Source organism: Homarus americanus, unplaced genomic scaffold (genome assembly GCF_018991925.1).
Source record: "Homarus americanus isolate GMGI-L3 unplaced genomic scaffold, GMGI_Hamer_2.0 scaffold32583, whole genome shotgun sequence".
Taxonomy (NCBI): Eukaryota; Metazoa; Arthropoda; class Malacostraca; order Decapoda; family Nephropidae; genus Homarus; species Homarus americanus.
Window position 1 is genome coordinate 12,867,160 of NW_024713129.1, and position 23,051 is coordinate 12,890,210.

Sequence of the window (23,051 nt, forward strand, 5' to 3'; positions counted from 1 at the left end):
GAGGGCCTTGATCTTGGCCCGAGAGTATTGTATAGTAGTACCAGAGTTCTTACCCGTGTTGTCGCGGTCATTCCTCTGACGTCTCTCTTTGTAGTACTAATTATTTTTATATCAAGAAGATTTTTATAGCAACTTGTATTATTAATTATTTTAAAATTTTCTGGATATAATAATGTTATTATCATTCTTGTTAATAACCTTTACTTTGTGTTGTTAGGTGACCGGTTGGTTATCGATGGAATATTATCAGTCATTGAGACACAGGTATCTAAGTCAACTTATCCTTGTGTAAAACTACGAAGACAATCATTCCAAGTGCCGCCTGGGGGGAGGGGAGGGATAACGGCGCACCTGACAACATGATAGTGTTTAATGGACAATTTTCAGCCAGGGGTCACGCTAAGCATCCGGGCGACCGAGTCATTTCCACTTTATAAGTATTGTATTTTTCATGCTTGCGAGGGTAACATTAGCACGTGATTGTTGTTCAGTGACTGTGTGGTGACTGTGGCGACTGTGTGTCATAGACTTTTATAGTAGAACAGGAACTCAGTGTACACACATTCCAGCATATATATTCAGACTGTCATCAAGGCTCGTGTTTGGTGGTAGAGAGCTTGAGAGTAAATAATACCATATAGCTTAAATTTCTGAACTCATTACTTTAATATGAGTGCACAGTACAGTCAAATACCACAGTCCGTTCACCTCTCTCCCTGAACGACGAACCTCCAAGATTCAGACTCGTGAACCCGAAGCAGTATACTGATATATTTCTCTATCCCTAAATGCTTCGGGTTCATGAGTCTGAATCTCGGGGGTTCGTGGTTCAGGAGGAGAGGCGAATACTTTAGATAAAGCTCATTAATCGTAACTATGATGCAGGTTAAATAGATCATAAACAATAACAAAAAATTAATCTGTGGTGTAGCTGCCGAGTGCTCTCTTAACCCCACCACTCACGTCGCTCACATGACTGATAGGATCGCTAACGTATCGCTTAAAACACACTGTCTGATAATTGTGGAGTGTTTATTTTTATATGAGCCGTTAAATGATAAACAGAATAGTCATAGCGATAACCTAGACGATAACATCAGTATCAGGATTTAATTAAATATTGTTTTTATATATGCCAAGTTATTTTTTATTGGATAATATAAAGCCACTAGATATTACAAAGGATTTTTTTAATCAAAGAAGAACGTAAGAATATTTTTTAGCATTATTATCTTATTTCCGGCGGCTATGATTGCCTAAAGGAATAATTATACTTTGTTATGTAACCTTAATAATACCACAAACATCACAGTCAAGGTTTGGTTAGGTTAGGTTTAGGTAAACATAATAACACAAGAGAAACTGTAAAACAACACAGGTAATGGTATATGATCATCTCTCTGTATGTGGAGGACAACATTGACTTAAGTGTGTGTGTATTGTTCGACCTGTTCGCTAATTTCATCCACATTATATAAGTGATTATCTTTACTTCATCTTAAGTCACTGAACCTTCCTCATGAGACCTTAAAGGCGGATTACTCCTCTTAGACACTTGTAGCTTAATCAGTTTATCCTGTAAGGTAATGATGACCTTTAAAATACATACAGTACTCAAGCATAAAGAGAATATTTTAGTTTGTGTGTCTCAGTTATGACTAAAGGACTATGTACATCCCCTAGCTACACTAAACAAATTACTATCACGCATCAGCTCTTAAATCAACCTTAGAATTGTATCTCACTAAGTGTCGTAATATCTAATCTAATAATACAGTAGAGGAATATTGAAACACCATCCAAAATATATTGTCAAAGTCACATCAACAGAAGAGTACTTGACTTGAGCAACCTTCCCTGTCAGGACTTACACTCGACTGTCAATGTTCCTTTTATAACTTAAACCCTAAAAGTGCTGTTAATATTGTTGTTCTGGGGCCAAAACATCAAAATATCGTGAAGAAGCATGTAGGTGATATAGATTTCAGAGACACTACTAGTAATATTACACGTTACAACATCGTTAAAAAAATGTAGTTTACTGGTTGTAACGCATAGTGGTGGGAGGATTCGTTACAGTATACCGTGCAATCGTCACGTGAAACACAAACTAGACATGATCAAGTTCTCTTATATGAGAGAAAAGTAAACTACTTGTAACATAATACTGATATAGTAAACACGATCGACATGAACTGTGAAGGAGATCAGTTACGTTAGGATACAAGGTTAACATACAGCACCTTCCTGAGATACCGCTGTTACCTTGATTGCACACGTTGTAATTATACGTCATCATACCTTTACCTGTATATAGCATCGAGTGTTGTCCTCTCTACCATATTATAGAGCGAATCATAAACAAAAAAAATACTATTTGATTTACAACTTATATTAATAAATGAAATAGTTGTTGTTATTTATTTATATATTTTATCATTGTCCTTATGTGTATGTATATGGTGGGATCGTAATGAGAATCTGAGAGGGTAAGCAGGTGTGTGGAACAGATCAACAGAGGTGTGGTGAGGCAGGACCAGAGGTGTGGTGAGGCAGGAACAGAGGTGTGGTGAGGCAGGAACAGAGGTGTGGTGAGGCAGGAACAGAGGTGTGGTGAGGCAGGAACAGAGGTGTGGTGAGGCTGGAACAGAGGTGTGGGATGGGTACACAGAGGTATGAGGCTAGAAGAGATATGGAACAGGTAAAGAGGTGTGGGACAGGAACACACAGCAATATGAGGGAGGGAGGGAGGGAGGGAGGGGTGGCTGCCTGGCCTGGGTGATCTAACACAACAAACAGGTCACTCGGTCGATGGCCGCGCCTGCTCACACTACCAGGTCCTAATTTCTTGTCATTCAGGATTGAGTGAACTTGTTGACATAATAAGACGTTGTATATCGACCGACCTTACGCCACTTGTTCTCCCTCTCTGACATATCGACTAGTTACTTTTTTGTTGATCAGGTTTTGTTTACTCGGTGGATTGTAATACACAGGATGTGGTAAATTAACACAGGTTGTGGTGGATATTATTGGCAGGAAGAACGGTCATATTGTTTGTCTTTCCTAAGTTCTCAAATTTACCACAAGGAACACTGCTTCTCTTGGTAATGCCACATGTAATGCTATGCAGATACAAACATATTTATGGGATATTAAATAATTCTAATATTTTAAAAATCGATGGAGAAAGTAAATTTTTAGTGTTAATGAATACAGACCATGTACAGTACACGCTCAACACCTGTGGTAAAACATTTCAATGTTTCTGGTTTTTTCAACAATAGTTTTTTCCTGATTTTTTTATTTGTAAATAATGTAAATAATTTATTAAGTAATCTGACTTTAGAGCAGCGGACTAACACATTAATATGATAGGGAGATAGATTATTAAGCCTTGATGAGGTGTGTGCTCAGATCAGAGTTTCTGGCAATACTGCTCAACAGGAATGTTGTTGACCCGCTTAACAACCAAGGAAAACGGATGAAGAAACTCTCACGCACAGAAACAGCAGAAACTACTTTACTTTATCAAGACTAGATCAACTTTGTGTCATAGGTAGCGAGAAGGCGAAAAAACATACCATAATTATTCTAAGCTATTTTAACAATTTTCCTTTCAGGGAAATGGTAAAAAAAAATAAGTAAAAAAAATCTATTCAGGAACAAAATATAACTTTTGGTGTAGATTTACCGTCCATGATAGAGTTAATAAAGACAATTACCGTATATAAGCTTTAAAAATTATAAAGTTTATTACGGCAGTCCCAGATAAACCCGTTGTCTGGCTCAGTAACAAAATATTTCCCAGTTCGTCTTAAATTTGGTCATTGGATAAATCTCGCTACGTATCTTGTATTCTGTATAAGGAAATGCAAGGAAGTTGTGAGGTGAACTATCCCATATTTATGTCGATGAGTTCAATTGAGGATGTGGTCGGAGGCGCAGCGGTGGTGGTGAGGTTAGTCCCCGCCTCAGGGTGAGAGCCTGAGTGCAGGTAATCCCTATCTCGTCCTTGCTTGGTGCATGGTCGCCACTGGTCACGACCCACACTGCCCACATAGCACCTGCACAGAGAAAAAGCTATTAAGTGAATGTTGATTTATGTATAAGGAACATTACTCCATAAACCTAAGTAGCATCGAACTCAACACACTGCGACTAGGGAATTTGCAACACAGTACTCTTAAATTTTACACCACATTTCACATTGATGAGGAATAGTATAATTTGTCAGAAGGTCTCCTAAGTTGTGGATATGGTTTAGAAATAATTAGCTGAAGTTAAACATTCTCTTATTATTAGAATTTGAAGAATGCTTGATGAAAAAACAATATATATTAAAGAAACAATTTGTAAAGCAGCAGGCACATCGACGCTCCAGTTCACTACGAAGACGGGAGAGCAGACGTGAAATGAACCAGAAATATGTTTATATACGGTATAAAAGGTAGTTAAAGACTTGTGTTAATTGCAATAGATGAATCAAAAAACACTGGCAGGCGGCAGTAGTCCAACAAGAACCTAAAACTCATGGAACTCTTCTGCGTTCGATGCGATTTTGTCTTTAAAGAGAATTAAATGGCAACGTGTTTACAAGACATAAGGAAATAAAATATGTTTAAGATCATAATTTAAGCAGTAGTTAATAACATAGCCCCGAATCCGTGCTTGGAAAAAAATACTATTTATATTTTTTTATTAAAAACTAAACTGAGTAACGCAAAGTTTATACACAATGCGTAAAATCCCAAAGTTTCGTTTCTATGATGTTAATTTCATCTTATATCCAAGTTTCGTTTATTTATATTATTATTGACAGCTTATTATATCTTGTCTATCTAATTATAATTTTTGTCACCATGTCATCTTGTTATTACCATTAGCACTTGGTGACTTAAGGTCATATATCGCTAACAATACCAATGACTCCTCAAAGTACGACATTTTACCATGGAGTTTCATAGTCCTGGGAATAGCCACAGCGCGCATCAGGCCTGCAGCAGTAGTCCCAGGCGCCAGAGAAGTCCGTCTCGCAGAAATAGTAACCTCCTTGACGGTCCTCCCTGCAGCGGTCGCGGTAACAGCGTATCCCACTAACCACATTCTCTCCTTCGCCATAAGAGTACTCGTAGCCCTGGTCTCCGCTGTCGTCTGTGGAGCACCGAGTGGAGATTATGAGTCTTATCTTTCTATACCTGGCTTAATGTTATGTTTGCTCTCTCTCTCTCTCTCTCACACACACACACACACACACACACACACACACCCTGACAACGCTACACTTACTAGGGAACATCTTAGTAACGCTACACTTACTAGAGAACAACTTACCAACGCTACACTCTCTATCATACATTCGTCGCTCGTAAAAATCACTCTCTCGTTCTCTCACAAGGTTGTAGGTAGGTACATCGCGAGACTCCTGGTCACTTAGGAAGCAGTTTTCGCGCCTCCCTGGATTGGTGTCATACCTGTGAATGCACAATATAATGATAATTTCTGTAACATTACATAAGTTTTTATAAAATTCAAAACTACAATTGAACACTGAAAATTTTACCATGAATGTTCGTTATCAGTCAGTAATTATGGTTCAAACTATCGATATCTTTATAACGTCAAAATAACACTAATGCCTTTATACAAAGATCAGTACGGTATGTAGCTCCATACTTCAGAACGCAATGTGCACTGTTTATAATCTGCGACGAACACCTTAAGGCCTAAGCTGAAGATTTACTCTGTGTGTGTGTGTGTGTACGTAGCAAGGTCCCTCGTCAACACCACCCAAGACCAAGTGAGGGTTTAATAAGGGGGAGGGGGGGGGGGTTACTTAACATTTGGTTCTTAATCGACGGAACTTTGGTGTAGTTATCCCAGATGGTTAGAACACCACGAGGCAAGAGAGGGACGTCTTGCCAGGCAGCATCCAGCTTGAGTCACTCCTGAGAGCTAACGTGATCTCCGTCGTCCTCCAAAGTAAAGTAGTCGGTGTAAAAGGTGGAGGAAATATGGGTCATCTGGATGCCCACGAAGACCTGTATCTCCTCACCAAGTGTCTCTGTGCCTCGGCTGACGTAGTGTTCTTCTTCAGACGCGATGACCTTCATAGAACCATGTTGCCGAAGGCCGTGAACTTCTCCTTGGAGGCCGCCAAGTTGGATGAGGCAACTCTCTAGCTCTGCCAAGCAGGAACTGGCATCCTCAAAACCTCCCAGATCGCACTACCAGTATGTATGTCGACCTACTTTGCATCAGAGGAACTTGGGAGGATCGTTCCTGGAAAACTTAGAATGGTCGCGGGAGCAAGCGAGACTATTATGTCCCAGCAACTAGACCAATGCCTCTAAATAACAGCAAACACGCCGACTGGAAAAGAAGATTGACTCAGACATGCTGGAGAGGGGCGTCAAGTGATCTGGAGGGAGCCAGTCCGTAGGCAATGAGTGTTCCTTATGTTGGGGACTTTCTACTGGCCACCCCAAACTCTCCTTAGAGACTAGCCTCAATCCCCTGGCCCTTTGCGCTAGAACAGCCCTCTATCTTGTACCTCTTATCCGCAGTAATGAGTGAGTACACCATTATGGCAGCCACGATCCTTATTCTCTTCTCTGAGGTGAATGACCGCTATATATATATCCAACCTGGTGTGATCCTCACCCTATATATATATATATATATATATATATATATATATATATATATATATATATATATATATATATATATATATATATATATATATATATATATATATAATGTGTGTGTGTGTAATGCTGAAGATAATTAAAATATTTAATAAGTGTACTGAGGTACGCTGAAGCTCGGAAGGTGTTGTAGACGGAGGTATAGCCACTAAACGTCACCAAAAACAATCATACAATATTACCTGTCGTCTCTGCCTTGATTCCGGTCAGATGACTCCCTGTAACGTCAAAGGCAATACAGGATTAAATAAGAGACGAGGATGTCCCTGCATGGTGAGGTGTGAGCTGGTTAGGGTGAGAGGGAGAGAGAGCGAACTACTGGAGCCAGACATGCCCAAGCAACGTCCCAAATAAAGTTGTTTATTTCTTAATTACTTAAATTTATTGAAAGGAACAAGCTTTACTTAATATCAAGAGCCTCTGGTAAACTACATTTGCTGAAGCACTATTGAGTTTTTCGCTTCTATTTATTTATTGGTGTTGGTAATTATCACAACACAAGAATTATCCAGACTCCTGAAGCACCTACATAAATGATAGTGATAAATAATATTCTTAGTTACACCTAATGCGTTATGCTAATTAAAACTAACTACAGTACTCATAAAGACTCCGTGATCTACTATTAACCTGACCTCAACGTTGAAATCAGGTTAGGTTAGGTTAGGTTAGGTTAGGTTAGGTTAGGTTAGGTTAGAATCATATTTGTTTATACAAGTATCCTTCATAAAGTGTAAATGAAATGTTACGGTTCACTGTCGCATGCTATCATTCTTCCCTTTATAATTATCGAATAAGTATATAAGAGTTTAGTAAATAAGATAAAAAACAAGCCAGATGTAGAAAAGTCCAAGCCAGGTGTAGAAAAGTCCAAGCCAGGTGTAGAAAAGTCCAAGCCAGGTGTAGAAAAGTCCAAGCCAGGTGTAGAAAAGTCCATGTTTTAAAGGTGTTAAGACATGAGAGTTGGAAATAACTTTAGTTGTAACAATAACATTGCCACAAGTTGACGAATCATTACTCAATGTCTCATCAATTTATAATCCCTTTTCTTCCCACGAGTAATACTGAGAAATATTCAGATTTATACTCTGTAAAATTTGGTTTATGTTATCAATATGTTGTGTGTTCCTTACATGGTTTATTTGTCGTAAAATATTAAGCTATTTATCGCCCGAGATGGTCCGTTTCTTTCCTGTTTTAGCGTAAGAACTGACGCCTGTGCAGACACCCCACACTATCACCGTCACCTGTTGTATCTTCTCGAACCAATTCCTTCTTTTTCTTGTCACTTTAAGACGACGATAATTCAGTTTACTTCTAACAATTAACACAAATATCAATACTATTTCATATTAATTAACAGCAAATGATTCTTAAGCTTAATAGAGTCCGCAGGTCTCTATAAAAAGTAGAGCATACCAAAGTCTGTAACACAACCTGGTGAAAGTTACCTCCGGGATCCGCGACCTACATCCTGACCGACCCCTGGCCACCTCTAACCCTCCTCCCTGCCTCACTCCACCTCCCTTACCCTCCTACCTGCCTCACTCCACCTCCCTTACCCTCCTACCTGCCTCACTCCACCTCCCTTACCCTCCTCCCTGCCTCACTCCACCTCCCTTACCCTCCTACCTACCTCACTCCACCTCCCTTACCCTCCTACCTGCCTCACTCCACCTCCCTTACCCTCCTACCTGCCTCACTCCACCTCCCTTACCCTCCCACCTGGCAGCACTCAGAAAGCTAATTCATGTTATATTATCGTTGTTTTCTTCTAACTAATCCGATTCAATTTCAATTTTAATTCTTAATTTTTCTCGAGTTTGTTATCCATGGTCATATTAATGTTTGTATCTTTGGCGACCTGTGGTGTAATGATTAGCATCTTCTCCTCGCAAGCGAGCGGACCCGGGTTCGATCCCTGGGCAGGGTGAAGCCTTATGCTATTTGCCTCTGTCTACCCAGCAGTAATTGGGGACCTGGGTATTATTCGATTTGCGCATCGTGTTCCGGGGTAATGGTTAGCCAGTGCAGTTGGCGAGTTGTCCGGTCTTCTCGGACTATTCCTTGACACTGGGTCATGCAGCTCGTTAACTCAGGGTGTGGTTGTTGTGTTGGCGACAGCTTCTACACCTTAAACAAATTCATGCCAAGGTGGCCCTTGGGCCGGCCATCCTCGTTACACGGGAGGCATCCATTATTACTATTAATGTTTGAATCAATATCCTGTTATCCATGTATATTTATAATACATCTATGTACTTTAAGAACAGTGACAGGAGAAATGAATTTAAAGACAATAGCATAAAAATAAAGCAGTGAAACGATAGAGAAGAAGAGTAAGATATGGACAGTCACTTTGTCCCCAGGGCATGGGAGCACCGCCACCACTAGAGCCTCCCTCCCTCCCTGGCTGACCATGTGGCCAGACCAACACTTTTTATAAGACGGCAGATTACTGACCTACTGCGACACACCGTCACAAAAACACCACCACGCTAAGCAGGTAGTGCTAGCGCCTGTGTTACTAGAGACCAATATAGAAAGTTTCAGGGGGCGAGGAAAAGTTTATAAGAAAAGCCTGGAAGGTGACATGAATTTAGAGATAAATTCTATTAAACGAACAGTATGGAGAGGGAAGTCCTTTATATCGAGAGTGTTAGATATGAATTCTCCATCTACCGGATTATATGAAGAGAGAAGTCCGTTATATAAAGGTTTCACTAATGGAAATCTCACGGTTGCCGAGAAGTCATTACTGTACCTGCCAGCGCTTGTGTAAACACTACTATAATGAATAGCCATGTAGACACAAATACAACTACACATACATGTATACTTGAGCACACATACACAAACGTACAATCACATCCAAAAAGGGACACGTATATAATTATTGTGTATGTGTGTATGTACAACAGATTTCATAATGGGTTAATCCAAAAAAAAAATACATATATATATATATATATATATATATATATATATATATATATATATATATATATATATATATATATATATATATATATATATATATATATATATATATATATATATATATATATATATATATATATATATATATAAACAAGCAGTCGAGCAGAAGAACTAAACTTAGACAAAAAAATATTATATTCAAGTCTTTTGGAATAAAAAAAGAAAAAAAGAAGTGTTGAAATTTGTGTCATGGAGTTAAACAACCTCTCCTGACCAGATCAAGTCTTACGAAGGAAAGTGTAATGTCATGTGATAATTTATTTTCTCTTCACGAGTTTCATTCACGTAAGCTGGTGTGTGTGTGTAGACAGCATCATCTTCCAGTCTACAAAACCCAACTCTACATGTACTGTATAATATATAAGAGCCTCTACACTAAACATTACTCTCGTCTACCACTACAGCGCATTAACTAACTACCAAACTAACTACAGTACGTCATCCAAACAGCAATTGCCCATCACTACTTTACCAATGAAGAAAACAAAAACCAATGAGATACTTCTCTCTTCATCCTCCCCCGAGAACTAACACGCCGCGCCACGTAACCTTCTGGTGGTGTTGGTTTACTCACAGACGAACGACGACTTACCTGAAGGAGAAGGATTTGCAGGTGTACCGCCGGGAGCGCTCACACTCTCGCTCACACTCCCGGATATCACGCACGGTAAAACTATTTCGGACAGCCCGACCTTCCAGCGCCACCTCCGTCTTAGCCAGGCGGAAACACTCTGAGAGAAAGTTAGGTTTTAAGGGGGGTAGGAATAATGTACTGTACTGTGTTGATAAACAATGATAGTTTATGAAGGACGTAGTTTGTGGGCACGGGATCCATGCATATTCTGATAACCACTAAGTAAAAAGAAAGAAACGAAATTCCCAAGCGCTTTCGTGTAATTCACATCTTCAGACAGTCCCTGGTTACCTCCTGAAGGTGTGAATGGCACGAAAGCGCTTGGGAATTTCGTGTCTTCTTCTTCCTTAGTGGTGGTTATTAGAAAATACTGGTTGGTTCATTGGATTTCTTGGACGTCACCTGCTAAGGTCATTACGGGCGACCTATATATGGATCACGTGCACCGAAAGTAAAAATAATTTACTTAAGTCTACCCTGTCAGTAAATTATAGAAAACGGAAGGGGAAACTTCGCTATTCTTTGTATTTTACTAATATTGCTTACTATGCCTTTATTTATCTCCTTTTTTCTGTCATTATCACATGTAAAAATACTATGTAAACAACGAGACAATTTTTTATGCTAAACTTAGTATAACACGTTCAGTAACATTAATCGACTTTAACTAACATTTGCTTCCATGGATTCGACTACCAGTAGATACTCGAATAAGTGACTGTTGATATTTGGATTAGTGATCTAGTAGTTGGTTCATACTAAGTGTTTACACAGTGTTAAGTATTATGTAAGGGTGTACACATTACAGTATAGTGTGGATGAAGGTTACATAATAACTATCCAGAGTTTTGGCTTACCGTTCCTGCCGCTACTTCCACTACTTCCACTACTTCCGCTACTTCCGATACTTCCCCCACTTCCGCTACCGCCACTGTCAAATAAATGAAGAGAATGAGATCATAGTTTGATAAGTACCATAATTCATCAATACTTTAGTGCTGAGTTTGATCTTTCTTACTGAACCACGAACCCCAAGTTTCAGACTCATGAATCCGAAACATTTATGGCCAAGAGTCTGAATCTCGGGGGTTCGTGGTTCAGGGGGAGAGGCGAACGGACTTCAGTAGTAAACTATACATATCATCATTACTCCTTTGATTCAGCTTATTTCTCACAATCACTTACCATATCCCCACTTTCGCCACTCACCATCTACTTCCATATACAATGAATAATAATGTAATCAGAATATCCCTGACGATAACATTCATAATAAAAGCAATATAATTATACCAGAGTAATTTATAAGGACAATAATATACAGCAAAATCCCCTAATAACGGACTTATATATATATACAGTATGTGTCTCCATATAATCCGTTAGATGGATGTTTCTATTCACATCTAACGGACCCTCGATATAACGGACTTTCATCTCCATTCATTCCGTTAAATAGAGTTTTCGCTTGTTTCCTTCACCTCCCAGCCAACAGAATAATGCCTTACTAGTAACAGTCGCGTTTCTTCTCGTAGAAATCAAAATCTTCGTCTGTGTTGAAGTCGTAAGAGCTGCTGGCGTCCTGGCTGCTTAACTCGCAGTTGTCTCGGTATTGTTCATAGCCTTGTGTCTTGAACCTGTAGTAAACCATAGTCATTAATACCGGAGCACTATCACCATACTGTCACTATACTGTGGTTATATATGCCATAACACTGTCACCATACTGTCACTATACTGTGGTTATATATGCCATAATACTGTCACCATACTGTCACTATACTGTGGTTATATATGCCATAACACTGTCACCATACTATCACCATACTAAGGTCATAAAACCCCTACAAAACCCTTAAGTTATTTGTGTACAGTTGTGTTATGGTGAAGGCTTGATCCACCCAGGTGTCATCTTCAGTAACGACGTCAGAGACAATATCGTAGACTACAGAGAGACGATAACTTCCACGATACATTTTGTCTCACTTTTTGTATAACGCAGCGATAATTCTCTCCATTCTTACTATTTTTTTCTCTCTCCTAAAAGATTTATTATTTTCATTATTTCATCCATTTTTTTTACAGTAATATTTGAACATTGCCCCTTTAGCGTTATACACTTTTGGGCCATTCTATGTTTAAGTTCTTGTGTTCTTGTTGTGAGTTTTTTCGTTAGTGGACAGTACAGTACATAGTCGGGCTGACTCATCGAGCAAAGTTACCAGTGAGTCTTTTTATACACGTGACCTGACAAAGATGGAACAAGATCCCTAATCAGTGTTAATTAATGGTTATTATTTATATGTTTTCATGTTTCTGACACCTTATAGAATTTTATTATAACACGGATAATGGATTAAACATTCTTTATAACATGAGAGTTATGGTAGGAACTGCAAGGGTACTGCTGCCTGTGTTCACTGGTAGGAACGCGCTGCTGCCTGTGCTGTTAGCGGATGTAGTTCACCACCACACACGAGTATATGCTAATGAAACTCATGGTGATGTTATCAGGGAGGACAGCAAACAAAAGGTAACCTGTTGGCATACTTTTGATATACACAATAAAATGTTGTGAAAGCTTATAAAAAAATTATTTTTGGAAACGAAAGTTAAGTATTACCGACAATCAAACGCTGCTAAAGCTTGCTTGAAGCTTAAGACTAAGAAGGCACGTCTTTACTGTGAGATGAAGCAAACACTACAGTATATCGTCCTCGTAATAACAGATCAAGGTTAAGCTTATAACGAGGGAGATAATTAGTGCTTCTCTAAACTATTATATATGTCTTAAGGGGAAGAGATGAGCCCACGGCAGCGTCTATAACATTCAGCTAGATCCCGTGTTTGGTGTTCCCACAGTAAACTAAGTTGCCAGTCAGTATTACTTCCACTGCAGTCGATGTTGAAATTTAAAGTGAGTTTCTTGAGTATGACGGTGAGTTAGGGGCAGCGCGGACACAGCACACTGTAGAGTAAGCCTTTTTGTCGTCTCTTATCTATGTATAATTTCATTCTCTTGAATTAATGAATCATTGTCCTTCTTAGATGGTTTACATATAGATAGTTGAGGACAGCCACGCCCACGATAGCGCCGCAGTGTTTGGTAGATGGTACAGCCCCTAAAAGGTATTGAATCACCTGAAAATTAGACACCCCAGTTTGTTTCATAGAAGGATTAAATATTCAAACGCTAACCTAACTTAACCCCGACTGTTTCTACCTTAAATCATTCCCTAATCTCTTTATCAAAACGAAATATATAGATATACTTTAATGATAATGATTACATATATATATTAGTAAATAAATAAGAATAAAAAGTAACCTGTAATTGAAGCCTTTACACAGTCGTTCTCTGTCACACTCGTTCTCACACTCCTTGCGATCACGAGTCCTCAACACCTTTCCGTGGATGATGAACCGGCGGTTGATCCTCTCTCGTGTTTTGATCAGATCGTAGCAACTCCGACCTGTGTGTGTGGGAGGAACAGTAACTAATAACAATGAACACGAAGACAGAGAAGGCAGAGGCATAAAGTTAATTAAGAAAAAAAAATAGTAAAATCACTCCTAAAAGTCCTGCTGTTTCTCCTGCTGCTCAACGAACCCCAAAACTCAGTCTTTTGTTATTATGCTGGTCATGTCGGAGCCTCTTGTTACACACTGTTCTTGATGCAAACGATAGTACCGCCTCTGCTCTTCTCTCTTCGAGCTAATATTACTCATAACACAGAGAGAGAGTTCTGACTTACTGGCCTATCATGATTTCAATTATCTTACTACTGCATTAAATCAGGTTGTTTCATAAAGGTATCCTGATAATGTGTGTTAAATTTACCTTGTTACCTTCTTTTATTTGTAGCGTTGTAATAGTAATGAATGTGACCAATCTTGTATCAGTTATGCCTCTCTGTGTGGCAAAACATAATGACAATATCCTCAAAAGTGTATTCCAGTATTGTCGATGAAGGAAAATCAAAAGGAAACAGAGTGTAGCGAAGAATTTACCGGGAGTCCTGAGGTGCAAGAGTAAACAGATTAATCCGTATTTGGCGGGATTCGGTTAATAAAGGATTTTACCCTATGTAATGCCCCAAGAAATCCAGATTAATCCTGAAATATGCCAAATACTGACCTCCTTTTTCCTCCTCCATTTAGCTGACAATATAGACATAAACGGCAGAGAGTTGCGTTAATTCACCATCCAAGTTTAAAATTTCAGATCGAGAATCAATACACGTGAGTAATAAACCATATTAGAAATTTGATAAAAGACCTAAATTATATGTCACGTTGTTTGGCTTTCTAACTCTCACTAACTCTCTAACGTATGTATATCATTATTCACTTCACTCTCTCACATTCACGAAGGCGTTACCCCATTGATCTCTTATTGAAGGCATCATTCTTAACCATTATGTTTATTCACCTTTTTCTGTTGTGGCACAAAGATAAAAGAAATACAATTATGACCTTAGGACCACAGGATATAATGGTTAGAAGCATTAACATCCCTCACTCCTCCATTACGGCAGAAATGTATCCCCTAAATCAGTACACGTTAATCGCTGCTAATCTGACGCAAATTGGCACTCAAAACACACCATGCAACCCAGTGTCGTAGGAACCTTTATGGGAACATGACTGATAACTGTGGGGGGTAGATGGTGTGGTTGATGTTTGTGGGTTGGGGGGAGGGGAGGAGGCAGATACCGTGATTGTGTGGATACTTTTGATAACTGTGGGTAGTGGCCGTGTATGTGGGAGCATGAATGATATCTGTAGGGTAGGAACTGTTCTTACGGGAATTTTGATGATGAACGTTGGGTTAAGAGCCGGCTAAATGGTGGTGTCTTTATCGTTGTATATTGGTTCAGTATTCATAACAGGACTCAAGTATAATGTACTGTATTATTCACCACAACAATCGTAGACTTAGCAAGATGAGTTACCACCTCCGTCAATACACTCCAGACTTTTAGAACTGATCGAGAAGTGTTTTTTTTGTTTTTTTGTAGTTAAGATACAGCATTACTTATGTATACTCCCTCTCTGCCTGTCTCTGTCAATATGGGACGTCTCTTATTTGTGTTTGCGAGTCTGTATAATGTATTCTGGGTAATCCTCTCCTTGTATAATGTATTCTGGGTAATCCTCTCCTTGTATAATGTATTCTGGGTAATCCTCTCCTTGTATAATGTATTCTGGGTAATCTTCTCCTTGTATAATGTATTCTGAGTAATCGTCTCATCTTTCTTGTGACTGTGCCTCTCGGGTGTGCTCTTGATAATGGCAGCGGGTGAGTCTCTTCTTCCTTGACTCACTCTGCACGTAAACACCAGTTGAGACACACGGACCATGACAACCGTGCGTGATATAAACATTTATTACCCCATGATGTTGCGCCTCTTAACTTAAGGAATGATGGCAGCGATCTATACGAGAATATTGAAAACATATTGAAATTTCACATTAATACTTCTAGGATCAGAATGAGAATCGAGCCAAGTAAAGTCAGTCAAAAAACTATCTGCACTTGGGGTGATCGATGATTTTCAGAATGAACACTGTGACTCCTGTTGTCTCGGTAGGGTTGTCAAAATCCTTCGTCCGTTGTGTCATATTATCTCGATACAATTCTGTAAAGATAAATTTTGGGGGAAGTGACTGTATAATGATAATATTTACATAACACACACACACATTAACAAACAAGTGGCGTTAAATTTTTCATATAATTTGGATTGCTGTTTTGGGGATGTTATTCCACCAAAGCTTCAGTGACATTGGCTGGTTAGGCTAGGTTGGGTTGGGTCAGGTCAGGTCAAGATGAGGAGAGGCCAACCGATGTAAACTACACCGAAACTCCATTATCACTTCAGTTATATCATTCAGTAATGTATAATTGTGATGTGCTAATTCTCAACACTCTCTATTATAAAAGCCAGATGGAACATAATATTAAATTGGAGAAATTTCACTTAAAAGACAAATGACTTTTCACATCCATGATATCAAACTCGCTAGCCACACTACACAATTGGCACTACTTAATGGTAATCAGGAGCAGATGGTGTGTGTGTGTGTGTGTGTGTCATTGCTCATGGAACACAAACTACATGTGTCGTATTGTATTACCTCGACACACCCTTATGTGTCACGCTCTGTTGAGGAGAACCTCTTCTTTCATGCCACATATATGCATGCAAACACGCATATGAATACTCGTATACCGAAATAAAACACACACACACACACACACAAGCAGGGACTAGGTAGAGTAATCTGTATATAACTAGTGTCCAAATATGGGTAATGTTAATATTTCTTTCACAACCTAACCCTCCTAACTGCAGGTGACAAACTATATAAGGGACAGGTGCGTGAGTCTTGTCATTAACAGTCCCCCCACCCCCTCCCCCACCCTCCCCCCCACCCTCCCCACCCTCGAAGCACCTGGTAACGTGTGACACCATAACACACACACTCGTCTTAACTTGAGATAGATCACTTCATGTAACGGACTAATTATTCTACTCACAGACCCACACCTCCTTCTATAATCATCTTCGTCACATCAGCATTTCAGGAATATTTAGTGACATACCGTTATTTTTGGTTCACAAGTATTCTTTTATTTGTGTTAATATTTGCGTATTCTTGTTTTATTTAATACTTTCGTTTCTCATTAAACTTAACGAAAGATTTAAACGATTAGAGAGACAGTTTTATGGAACACGGATAAAGTTGATGATATGACAGTAGGGAAGTCGATGGATATGAGTATGCAGTACCTCAGGAAGTATGGAAAGGTAGTGATAAAAGTATACAGAAAATACTTGCATAACAATAGGTCAATTAAAACTCCACCCCCCCCCTCTCTACCCTCTCTCCCCCTACCCTTCCTTGCACCCCTCCCTCTACCCCTACCCTCCACCCCTTCTCTATACCCATTCCGATGTTACTAAAAAAGCCGAAGACATACATATAAGTTATTACCATCAGGAAATACACCACATAGCCACATTATACTACACTCGGTATCAGGGTAACAAGGACTAATTATACCAGAAAGGTGTATGCCCCATGAACTACTTTACTGTACACTGATACTTCCAGGGTAGTTAAGCTTGGAACACTTTATAAGAAGGGCGTTAGTACCAGAGTTATCGGGTGTGTTGCTGAAATACTGTCGAAGTTTTTTCTACTCTGTCGCCTCTATGGATTGTATACGTAACCTTTCTGTGTGTGTGTGTGTGTGTGTGTGTGTGTGTAAGTAACATTTACGAGTGAAACTCCGAAAGAGAGTGTCGCTGTGAAACTGTTCAGACAACATCCATGAGTATGTGTTCAACTTTTGGGTTTCTAGTCCTATATCTCATCGTGTAACTTTTCCTAATATACGCACGCATACATACACTCAACCCCACACCCCACACCCCCCACACCACACCCACCCCACCCCACCCCACCCACCCCACACCCACCCACCCCACACTCACCCCACACCCACCCCCACACACCCACCCCACACCCACCCCACACCACCCACCCACACCCACCCACCCCCCTCACACCACCCACCCCCACACTCACCCACCCCCCACACTCACCCACCCCCACACTCACCCTCCCCACACTCCCACACCACCACCCCACCCCCACCCACCACCCACCCACCCCACACCCACCCCACACCACCACCCACACCCCACACCCACCCACCCCACACTCACCCACCCCCACACACCACCCACCCCCACCCACCCCACACTCACCCACCCCCACACTCACCCCCTCACCCACCCCCAACCTCAAACTCACCCCACCACACTCACCCCCACACTCACCCACACTACCACCCCACCCCCCCAACACTTACAAACACACACGAGACAAAAACAACGGTGAGAAACAAGCGTTTAATGCTCTTGGTTCTAACACCCCACAAGGCCACACACAACTTGCCTCACCCAACCCAGTTCCCCTGAATCTTTGGTCTGGCATAAAAAAAAATAGTAACGCATCCTATGTGAAATTAATAACAGACTGTCCTGGTTACGTTATGCCATGTTTGTATGTGTAATGTGTCAAGAGAGAGAAGTAGTTGCCATATAACTAAACACTATATTCATTAAGTACTTCACTATGGTAAGGTCTGTTATTTTATTACGAATTGTAAATATTATCTTCGAGAGCAAATATTTCTCACTTGTGTGGATTTTTATTCTGTTTATTAGAAGTTTAATGTTATCGTATACAAATCTGCTTAAATCATCGTCGTCAAAGGGTTAAATCATCGCCGTCAAAGGGTTAAATCATCGTCGTCAAAGGGTTAAATCATCGTCGTCAAAGGGTTAAATCATCGTCGGCAAAGGGTTAAATCATCATCAAAGGGTTAAATCATCGTCGGCAAAGGGTTAAATCATCGTCGGCAAAGGGTTAAGCGGATATACCCCGCTTAGGCTGACAGGTAAGGATGACAGGCCTCGCTATTATCGCCATTGTGCTTTATGCTGTGAAGTTCTCCTGCTTACACACCCTCACACACACTTCTGTTACGTGTCTTTGTTTTGCTGTCAGATATTTGGGTTTTGTTTTCAAGGACATATCATTATAATCAATTGCTGGTTAGGTTAGGTTAGGTTAGGTTAGGTTAGGTTAGGTTTGGTAATATTTTGACGTGATCATACACACTTGACACGTTCATACACACTGACTACTCGACTCATGCACAAATAGTTAACCTATTTATACATACTAGCAGCATACATTACAAAGTTACACACTGACTGACATTGCCTGATCGTACACATTAACTGACATATCTATTCACAATTAGCTACCATCTTATTCATTAAGATATATACCATAGAGGGTTTGTATATACTGTTCATCCTTACCGCCGCTGGACCAATACCAGTTGGTGCCCGGTCTATTACTGCTAAAGCCGCTCCCACTGTTGCTGTGACTTCCTGCAGAGTAGCTTCCTGACCCCTGCTGCTGTTCCACTAGTATGTGTTGGTAGACGTTGCCAGTGTATGTGCGGCCTGAGTTAAGCTTCCCCTGATGGTGGTAACTGCAGAAGCCATGGCCGGTCAGAAGCGCTAACGATAACACCATCACTGCCACCTGAGGCACCTGATTGGCTCGTCTGTGTGGCATCGTATCTGTATCGTTGATGTTTTCACTTTATAGTATACCAGCACCATAAAATCTTTCAATGTCTAAGTTACGTTAAATGATGAACTTCACTGGAGGCATAAGTGAATAATGTATTGAGTTAGAGTGGAGCATCGCAAGCGGTGCTGGCAGGTCCTCGTAGGTCACTGTGCACACAGGAGACTCACCACCCTGGAGCACCGTGCTGCACCTCAAGCGCCTCCCCTTCACGCCCCCCCCCTTAATTTTCTTATCCGCCTCCCTCACCCGTATTCCACCCACACCTCTCACTTTCTGTTCACGTTGCTGGAACAATTTATTAGAATAAAAAAAATCACAATCGAATCCAAGACTCCGCTTTTTTTGTTCTTTCGTTTCACAACATTCTTAATATATGTTGATAGTCGTGGAAAATCCGACAGCGATGACGTCCCGAAGATGATGACGCTACGGACGAAGATGCTGTAGAAGATGACAGAACACTGGCGGTGAAGGAGTGAACAAGTAGGAGCGCGCTTGCTGTGGGACGCTCGGGAACAACATGGCACCTCGACAATGCGGCACGATTCACTCGTCCTCTGTGCCAGTGTCACACCCCTTGACACTTTATTTCAATGTGTCCCGTTGGTGAGAGTGACGTCACTTCCGCCCACGCTTACAAACGAGTTGCAGCAACAGTTCCGTTTTGCTCTATTGTGGGACAAACATTCCGACATGCGGTACAAAAAGAGGTCATCAACAGGCCTCTGCTTTCCATTCAACGCCGCACAGCAATTTAGCTTAAAGTTAACAGTATTCGAGCTGCTGCCTCTTGTTGAACCAATTGTAATTACTGCGCTGAGGGAGCCGGGAGATCTCCGCCACCTCCCTCACCTTCTGTTCTTTTTAAACTTGTTCTTTTCTTCTTACTGCTTCTTCTTCTTCAACCATTATCTCAAAATTTAATAATCTCCCCCAAGAGTTTTCCTTTCCCTTATTCTCTCTCGATATGATAACCTTTTCTAACAACTTCAGTTTAAACTAACATTATAGTTTAGTTGAGTGTTTCCGCCTAAGGAAGCACACTGGATAATTCTGTATCATGTCCTACAGATTGTTCCTGAGTTAAGAAACGACATTAGTTACTAACCTCAGAGACGGTCTTATGTCCCTCTTATATACTCAGTTGGTAACTTAAAGGTACGATTTTATATGTAATTAAAGTAGATAACTTCTCCCTTTACTGCGTTAAGTAAGGAAGTCAAAAAGTTTCTATAACTTGAGTAAGATGAAGTAGCAGTGATCCAAGTAACTTAATGGTTCGGGTAATGTACAGACGCTCATATTTTACCTGAAGTAAATACCTAAATAAAGTAGCTCAGATGATCAAGGCAATACAATAATAGTGGCGACGTGTTTGTTCCTCACCGCTACAAGACGGGTTCGACTCATGGTAGATTTCTCCAGGTAGTACAGTCAATTACTAAAGCCCGTTCGCCTCTCACCCTGAACCACGAACCCACGAGAGATTTAAACTCATGAATCCGAAGCATTTATGGATAGAATAATGTATCAGCTTACTGCTTCGGGTTCATGAGTCTGAATCTCTTGGGGGTTCGTGGTTCATGGTGAGAGTCGAACGGGCTTTAGTAGTTGGCTGTACTGACACTGGTCTTATAGTGCCTGGCTCTCACTGACCCACCAAGTAACAAATCTGAACCACCTCAGTCACGGGTGTCAATGTGCGTCCAGCCAGTCATGACATAACTCAAGGTCGTACTATGATTACTGACAACACTGAACACACTGCAGATATACTAATATAAGCCCTCACACATATAATCTAATTAACGTGAGAAAGACTTCCGTTTTTACCGCAAGCACCCATGGTAATGTATAAAACTGCTTCACATCCTCTAGTTATCCTCGACAGTTATCAGGAGGGTGTGTCTCTTGACTGTCTGTTGGTCATGGTTGTTACACTTCATCCAAAATATAAATTGAAATAATAATAAATAAATAGCAATATATAGTTTTTATTATATGATCGACTCGTTTTAGCAGACAGACACACACACACACACGGTGGCGTCTCACAAGTACTACAAGTCACCTGTCAAGTGTGACGATACAGTACGCTGTACGTATATAACTTTGGTGTCATGGGTCCCCAGTGTCACTCTAGTGTAATAAGGGTCATGGGTGTCGTTGAGGTGAATCCGAAACTTTTATGGATAGAATAATATATCAGTCTACTGCTTCAAGTTCATGAGTCTGAATCTTGGGGTTCGTGGTTCAGGGAGATAGGTGTGAACATAGGTGAAGCTGACTTGGTTGGTTCATATTTTGTATCTTTGTTTCAGTATAGAGGGGGATTACGGTGAGTAAAATATATATTTCCAAATACTACAACAAGACACAAAAGAACGGTAGGCACAAAAACGTACTGTATAATGACACATTGTATATCTTCATTATCAGATTCGGTCCCAACAAAACAAAGTTAGCACCAGCGGATACGGGCAGAGGGATAAAAGGTGCCACACGGGACAGTCTGTAAGAGAGTTCCGGTGGGGAATACCCGAGGAGGCTAGTCACTGTCCGATGAATTCCCCGACGGCGGAAGTGTTCTCGACCCTTGCTTCCGGTGATGTTATTTGTTCACCTAATATTAACACTTGTTCACCTAATATTAACACGAAAGGCTAAACAGAAAAGTGAAAAGAGATAAAAATAATTATAATCCTTTTACTTTATTTACATTTATATACATAATGTGTGTGTGCCCATAGCTCTGGTCCCTCAAGCCTTTTGCCGTGGTGGTAAATTACCGACATTTAGTGCAAAATCCGCCCATTAGTGGCTCTTGGTAGTGTTGTTAAACTGGTGGCCTTGTGTTTCAAGGTCTCTGGCTCAGGCGGTCTCTTCGTGAGCAAGAAATAGCATACACACACTGCTTGACACAACAGGTGTATCAGGACAGGTTAATCTCGACTACTCAATCATAATGACTCTTAACTACTACATCATCTGCTTCTCGTCGGATGTGGGATGCTGAGGAACCATTATTCACATATTAAACACGAGTAACATCTACCTGACGTAATATTCTGTTTATATGTCATAGGAGAGAAGTGTCCTTCTTTCTCCCCTTAATCGTTTCTTCGTCAAATAACTTACGATATTCCTAAAAGAAAATTACCAGAATTTCTAATTATTTAAAAGTTATTGACGTTATTTACACTGAGAGAAAATATAAAGCCATTTGTTGGTAAAAATAACGCCAAAGCATTTAATTTCACTATTATTATTATAGCTGTTTCATAGTCTTGTTTACATTATGAGTCTTGTTGTGTTGTTCCGAGAAACAAGAAGTAAATAAGCAGTTAAAACCGACAATCTTTAAGAGTCATCACGAAAAACGGCCTTGTTGAATATTATTATACTGTCTAGTGCTCTAAAACCTCTTCTTGTGAATTTATTTTAATACAATTTAGTTTCTTGTTAAATCTGGAGTTTTTTCTTGAATTAGCGACAGGATGAACCTTACCTTACCTGCCCAT

The 23,051-nt window shown here is 40.2% G+C and overlaps 1 protein-coding gene across 3 annotated transcripts in view; it reads right to left on the reverse strand.

The window, feature by feature from the left end:
• Window positions 1-1,109: 1,109 nt before the first annotated feature.
• The window catches only part of LOC121867426, a 30,775-nt gene continuing 8,833 nt past the window's right edge, over window positions 1,110-23,051 (reverse strand). The window contains exons 1-9 of one of the 3 annotated variants that reach the window (XM_042367355.1): window positions 19,251-19,752; window positions 13,673-13,817; window positions 11,853-11,981; window positions 11,202-11,275; window positions 10,303-10,441; window positions 6,893-6,928; window positions 5,335-5,474; window positions 4,953-5,154; window positions 1,110-4,067 (exon numbers count right to left, since the gene is read on the reverse strand). In XM_042367355.1, the coding sequence (XP_042223289.1) occupies window positions 3,896-4,067; window positions 4,953-5,154; window positions 5,335-5,474; window positions 6,893-6,928; window positions 10,303-10,441; window positions 11,202-11,275; window positions 11,853-11,981; window positions 13,673-13,817; window positions 19,251-19,512 (1,299 nt within the window). In that variant the 5' untranslated portion in view covers window positions 19,513-19,752 and the 3' untranslated portion in view covers window positions 1,110-3,895. Of the gene's footprint in view, window positions 4,068-4,952; window positions 5,155-5,334; window positions 5,475-6,892; window positions 6,929-10,302; window positions 10,442-11,201; window positions 11,276-11,852; window positions 11,982-13,672; window positions 13,818-19,250; window positions 19,753-23,051 lie in introns of those variants that run through there. The other 2 variants (XM_042367340.1, XM_042367347.1) reach the window with 2 other exon arrangements.